This window comes from Lipotes vexillifer, unplaced genomic scaffold (assembly GCF_000442215.2).
Source record: "Lipotes vexillifer unplaced genomic scaffold, Lipotes_vexillifer_v1.1 scaffold518, whole genome shotgun sequence".
NCBI classification, from domain to species: Eukaryota; Metazoa; Chordata; class Mammalia; order Artiodactyla; family Lipotidae; genus Lipotes; species Lipotes vexillifer.
The window spans coordinates 650,401-657,252 of record NW_006780945.1 but is presented as its reverse complement, the minus strand read 5'-3'; the positions used below and the strand labels follow the sequence as shown (position 1 = coordinate 657,252).

Sequence of the window (6,852 nt, the reverse complement as noted above, 5' to 3'; positions counted from 1 at the left end):
TCCTAACCACCGGACTGCCAGGGAATTCCCTTTTTTTTTTTTTTTTTTTTTTTAATATTTATTTATTTGGTTGCACCAGGTCTTAGTTGCGGCTCAAGGGCTCCTTAGTTGTGGCATGCGTGTGGGATCTAGTTCCCTGACCAGGGATTGAACCCAGGCCCCCTGCATTGGGAGCGAGAAGTCTTATCCACTGCGCCATCAGGGAAGTCCCTTGTTTTCTTTTTTTAATTGAACATATTGTGGGCTTCCCTCTGTGATCATACACTTTCCATCCTCATTTTGAATGATGGCAGAACACTTTGTTACCACTATCGGGGGCATTTAGGCGATTTCTGATGCCACAGTTAACATCCTTCTGCATTTGCCAGGCTTTAAAAAAAAAAGTTTTTAATTTTAATCAAAGTTACTAATCACATAGTTTAAATAGTTTCCACAAGGCTTGTGACAAAAAACCAGCAGGTCTCTTTCTGCCCCTTTTCCTCTTCTTTAGAGAAAACCGCCTTTACCTCTGTAGCTGACCATTTTGGCATTTATCTGCATGTTAATTTTTCAGTTTTAGGCATTATCTATTGACTTCCTACTATGGAAATGAGACTTTCTCTTTCCTCACTCTGCTCCATATAGGGACACCCCTTCCACCATGTGATACACCATGATTTTGTTAGCTCAGTACATCTTCGTCTATACGACTGTGAGTCCATCAACATTATTCACAGTTCAGCCACAGAGTAATCTCTAATAATTTTTCCTTTCCTGCAAAAGTTTTTCTTAGAGCTTGTGCTCATTTTGCTTTTTTTTCAGTTGCTTAGTCTTTTATGCACTAGTCACTAATTCAAATTCAAACTCTTTAGCTGTCTACATCTCGACGTTCAGACGTACCAGGTATTCTGTGCACCTTGTCTTTTTGAGCAGGACGCTTATGGAGCCTTCTGACCTGCTCCATCTGGACCCTGATCCCTCCGTACCTGCACATGGATGCCACCCTGGAATCTCCCTGTCCCTTCTCCCTGTGTGTCCCTTTTGCCTCTCTCCCGGAGAATCGCATGCTTCCTGCACCTCCTGGCTTCCTCTTTCTTGGGTTACGCTTTCATTTTGCTGGAGCACAACTTCCAGTAGCTTCCTGAAAAAGGGTGTGTTGGAGGGATAAACTTTTCGAGAGATTTTATTATACAATCACACTTCATTGAAAGTCTGGTTGAGGGAATTCCCTGGTGGTCCAGTGGTTAGGGCTCCGTGCTTTCACTGCTGAGGATGCGGGTTCAATCCCTGGTTGGGGAACTAAGATCCTGCAAGCCACGAGGCCAAAAAAAAAAAAAGTCTGGCTGAGTAAAGAATTCTGGATTATAAATACTTTTAAAAAGTCATTTCAGAGCATTGCTGCATTATCTTTTAGCTCCCAGGGTCGCTTTCATCATCGATTGGGCTGGGCACTCGGTGGACCTTTGTAGAAACTCTTAAATTATGTGCGTCATCGGTGATTCCTTCCTTCTATATTCTCCATTCTCTCTTTCTAGAACCATTAGTTGGCTGTTGGACCTTCTATTCTTCATATCTTTCCTCTTCTGTTTTCCATAGCTTTGCTTTTATGCTCCACTTCCTAGAACATTTCAACTTTTCTTCCGATATTCTATTGATTTTTTCATTTCTATGTTTTTAAGCTCTGGGAGCCTTGTTTGTTTGCTAAACGCTTTGTGTCACTGTGTCCGTGAAATAAGAAGGCAGTATCTTCTCTATGTCTCTAAGGCTACAAATCAAGGTTTCCTCTTCCTGCACAGTTTTTATTTCCACGTTTTCCCCCTGTTGGCTTGTTTTACAATTGTCTTTCATTCGATAGGCGTTCCTTATACATCTGAGAATCTTTGGTTGTCTGCTCATACTAAGACATTTAATCCCCCTAATTGTGGTCCATGGGGACTTCCATGGCAGTCCAGCGGTTAGGACTCCACGCTTCCACTACAGGGTGCATGGGTTCGATCCCTGGTCAAGGGACTAAGATGCCTCACGGCACATGGCCAAAAACAAATAAAATCCTAATTGGAACTGAGTGCATGGTGGGGCACTAGGCTTCCCTGGGGACTCATCTGGGTCTGGCGAGGGCCCTCCAAAACCAGTCTCTTTGGTCTTCCCACCTGGGGGCGTCTGATTGTCCAAAGAACAGTTTTCCTCTCTTCTAACAATGGCCTGGCTGCTGGCATTCTGGACTTAGAGTTGGGGTTGGGGGACAGTCTGGAGGGCTCAACATCCAACGTTTCTGAATTCACTTAACCCCCTGATTTCAGTACTGAGTCCAGCCCTTAGCTGTGCCTCGGTCCCCCAAGTCCAGAGATTCTTTGTTTGAACTTTTCCAGTGAGCATCATCTGCTAGCCTTTTGCCAGGGTGTGGGAGGGCAGTTCTGGTTGTGTAGTCTAAGGGAGGGAGGATATGAATACCTCTCAAGCAGACTTTCCACTAACCCCCCTCCTTTTAGCCCCCCCACCCCCAAGATGTCCAGAGGTACCTGGAACTGCCAATTCCTGAGCCTTCTGGGGGAAACCGCAGTACAAATTGGTGATTCTCAGCTTTTCCTTCTGTTTGCTCAGGATCCTGATTTCTCAGGTTTAGTAAGTTATTTAACATTCACCACCTGTTTCCAGTCTCTAAGTTTTTTTAAATTAATTAATTAATTAATTAATGTTTGGCTGTGTTGGGTCTTCGTTGCTGCGTGTGGGCTCTCTAGTTGCGGCGAGCGGGGGCTCCTCTTTGTCGCGGTGCATGGGCTTCTCATTGCGGTGGCTTCTCTTGTCGCGGAGCATGGGCTCTAGGCGCGCGGACTTCAGTAGCTGTGGCTTGAAGGCTCTAGAGTGCAGGCTCAGTAGTTGTGGCACACGGGCTTAGCTGTTCCACGGCATGTGGGATCCTCCCGGACCAGGGCTCGAATCTGTGTCTCCTGCATTGGCAGGCAGATTTTTAACCACTGAACCACCAGGGAAACCCAAGGGAAGATTTTTTAAATAGACAATTTTTGATGTGTTTATAAGAAGACAGGAAGACAAAGTGAAGGACAGTGATAAATTCAAATAAGAAATAACAAAGCCATCTACGTGGAAGTCTTGCTGTCTAGGGATACGCATAAGGGAAAACAGAGATGCATGCTTTCGGTAACAGAAAATGAAGGTAACATTTAAAACTTTGTGATGTAGGGCCTTGCTTCTGTTTTCTGCTCTCCTGTCTTAGGAGGAAAGAGTTGTTATGTTAACAACTAAAATGAGATACCAGGACTTAGAATGCGTCTAGTTTTGAGTCAGTGAATCAAGTTTTTTGGCTTGTGGTTTGCAGCTCGAGGAAAAAGTAGGTATAGACAACTAGAATGCTGAGCAGCAAAAGAAATGTCCCATATACATCTCTATATCTATGTCTGTCACACATATATAGGAGGGTTAAACTCTTACCAATCCAGTGAGCTCATGTTACAGTTTTAAGGGAGACTCAATATCCTTCGGAGAATATTTTAAGTGAGCAAGTACTGTTTTTCCTATACTAGACAAGGTATGCAAGTTTAGTGTTCAAAATTTTACTTGTGTAAAGTCTTACTTTTAATTAACTCTCAGTAGGTATAGAAAGTATTTTGTAGTAAAGGTAACAGATTATGCAGAGTTTAATCAAAAAGATTTTTTCCTGATTGGATTTTTGTTTTTTACATTTAAAAACATTTAACTTTTTGACTTATTATTAATTTTTTTTTTTTTTTTTTTTTTTTGTGGTACGCGGGCCTCTCACTGCTGTGGCCTCTCCCGGTGTGGAGCACAGGCCCCGGATGCGCAGGCTCAGCGGCCATGGCTCACGGGCCCAGCCGCTCCACGGCATGTGGGATCTTCCCGGACTGGGGCACGAACCCGTATCCCCTGTGTTGGCAGGCGGACTCTCAACCACTGCACCACCAGGGAAGCCCAGGCAGATTCTTAACCATTGCGCCGCCAGGGAAGCCCCAGCCTCTAAAATTTTGTTGCCGTTGCTTCTTTCCCACTCTCCCAATTTTTGTGGATTTGTGTTATTTAAAAATACTCATTATTGTTTAGTGGGGTTTGGAAAGGAAGCAAAGGTACATGTTCAATCCTCCATCTTTACCTGGAAATCTGAGAATCTGAATTTACTTTAGTCCCATCTCAGAAAAAACAAAATCAAAACTCACCCTTCATCTTAGCATTTATTGATCACCAGGTGCTTTCCCTTTCATTATCCCCTTTAATTTTGACAACAGCCATGAAAGGTAAGGTTGGTTCACTATTTTACAGGTGAGAACCAGAAGCTCAGAGCAGTTGCCTCATTTTATTCTAGAGCTGCAGCCAGGCTGCCACGTCCGAGGCCAGGACCTCAAGGGGGCTCAGACCCCTGAATCCATCTCCATCAAATACGCGAGCAGACCATATGTGATGAGAGAAACAAGTAGCTGGAGCAGCTCACAGCTGGCAGGCTCCCGAGGCCTCAGTAGTCTCCATCTATCCTGCTGCGGCAGGAACTCCCCTGTGGAGGGGGGACTGGCTGGCTGCAGACTCTTCTGCAGCAAAAGAGTTTCCCCTTGGCTGCACCATCCCCAGGGTTGACCCCGGGGGTGCGAGTGGCTGGGGAGGCAGTTGAAAACCTCAGGGACAAATAAAATATTAAAAAGCTGAGACAGAAAACAGATTAGTGGCTGCTTAGGCCGGGAAGAGGGGTTTCGGGGGGAAATGGGGGATGATTAATAATGAGTATCGGGTGATAATGAGTATCGGGTTTCTTTTCAGGGTGATGAAAATGTTCTAAAATTAGATAGTAGTGATGGTTGCACAACTCTGTGAATAACTAAAAATCACTGAATCGGGGGACTTCCCTGGCGCAGCGTATAAGACTCCACGATCCCAACGCAGGGCACCCGGGTTTGATCCCCGCTCAGGGAACTAGATTTCACATGCATGCCGCAACTAAGAGTTCACATGTCGCAATTAAGAGTTTGCATGCCACAACTAAGGAGCCTGCATGCCGCAACTAAGACCCGGTGCAACCAAATAAAAAAATACTTAAAAAAAAAAATCACTGAATTGTACACTTTAAATGAATGAACTGTATGGTATATAAACTATATCTCAATGAAGTGGTTATATTTTATTCCTAAAAATTTATTTTTTAAGATTTTTTTTTGATGTGGACCATTTTTGAAGTCTTTATTGAATTTGTTACCATACTGCTTCTGTTTTATATTTTGGTTTTTTGGCCTCGAGGCATGTGGGATCTTAGCTCCCTGAGCAGGGATCGAACCCACACCCCCTGCGTTGGAAGTCTTAACCACTGGACCGCCAGCGAAGTCCCCAAAGTGGTTATATTTTAAAAAGATGATCAGAGAGAAATAAACTCCCTGATCTATACAAGCATAAAATGCTCTCCGAGTCATCTTCCTTTGTCAACTGAGAAGAATGTGGGACCTCTGGTTTGCCCTAACCAAATCTGTCTCCCCAGGGAACCAGTGAGTCTTAGTAGACAGACTTGCTATCTGGAGAGCAGCATCTGTTTAAAAATCACATTATCTCTGGGACTTCCCTGGTGGTCCAGGGTTAGAACTCCGTGCTTCCATTGCAGGGGGCCCGGGTTCAATCCCCAGTCAGGGAACTAAGATCCCACAAGCCTTGCCATGCAGCCAAAAAAAAAAAAAAAAAAAAAAAAAAAGAACAACGACCCCCAAAGCCTTGCCATGCAGCCAAAAAAAAAAAAAAGAAAAAGAAAAAAAAATTGTGCTATCTCAGGGACAGCACAAAGAAGACAGATGCTGATGATAATTAGTACTGACAGTGGTGATTAAACAACAAACCCAGTGCACCAGAGGAAGGGCACATGAGATTAAGAATAAATTAAAAAGGAAATACAGGCAATAAAATAAGGATTTCCTGCACCAAGTTCAAACATCCCATCTTCACACAGGCTTGTCGAGGTATCTGCAGAATTCACTTTCTCCTCCAACTGTTCTTTTTCTGGAAGGTTCACCAAATCGGGGTAATCATGACAGCTTCCAGGAGAGTGAAAGTTCTTCCCAAACACTGACTATCAGAGAAAGTTCTGAACAATCTAGGTGCGGAGACCCCTCATGCAAGCAGCCCACGGCCCGGAGGCCTAGAGGCTGGGCTCTGGGTCTGGCAGAAACTGCTCTGTGGGTCCCCTGGGGAGTCGGCTGCCCCTTCACGAAGAAGGGCCCCTGGAACATGGCCCCCGCCGGCTGGGAACTTGAACTTACTTGACGAGTCTTAGTGTATCCTTTCGGATGTTGATCAGGCTTCTCAGAGTCTTCACTGGTTCTTGGGGAGGAGGGGCAGCATAAGGAAACTGTCGGAAACAAAGTGGGAGAAGACTGTGTTTAGAAAGATGGATAACCACAGTAAGTAGACGTGCTCGAGGTCACAGCTACTGGGAGAGCTGGGATCCGACTTGGTGTCCAAAGCACTACATTTATCTGCTTTTCCCATTAGATGAAGCTTATGTGAGTCAGCATTCAAAATGCGGACACCTAATAAAAACTCCCACTGAAGTTCCAAATACCAAGGGACACATGGTGGCCCGAGTTAATCACAAAAGGCTTTTCCACCTGACCTTACACAACGGGGAGCCGGACCTGCAAGGATTTTCCTTCAGTGAAGCCACATGGTGTCTGAGGAATTTAGGAACTGCAAACACAAGAGAACCCCATCATGTGTACAGAGTGGAGGCATGCAAACAGTGAAGAACAAATTTCCTCTGCAGCTGATCATATAAAGCAGAGTTTTTAAAATAAAACGTGAGCCAAACAGCTCTTTTGGGGTCATCAAAGGTTTGTGGTTGCCCATCATTTACCTCACGCTTTCACTCTCTTT

The 6,852-nt window shown here is 44.6% G+C and overlaps 1 protein-coding gene across 1 annotated transcript in view; it reads right to left on the bottom strand.

The window, feature by feature from the left end:
- The window catches only part of RNF157 (ring finger protein 157), an 80,770-nt gene that overhangs the window by 22,138 nt on the left and 51,780 nt on the right, over window positions 1-6,852 (bottom strand). Inside the window, exon 3 of the mRNA XM_007454314.1 lies at window positions 6,240-6,328. Coding sequence (XP_007454376.1) covers window positions 6,240-6,328 — 89 coding nt within the window. The remainder of the gene's footprint in view (window positions 1-6,239; window positions 6,329-6,852) is intronic.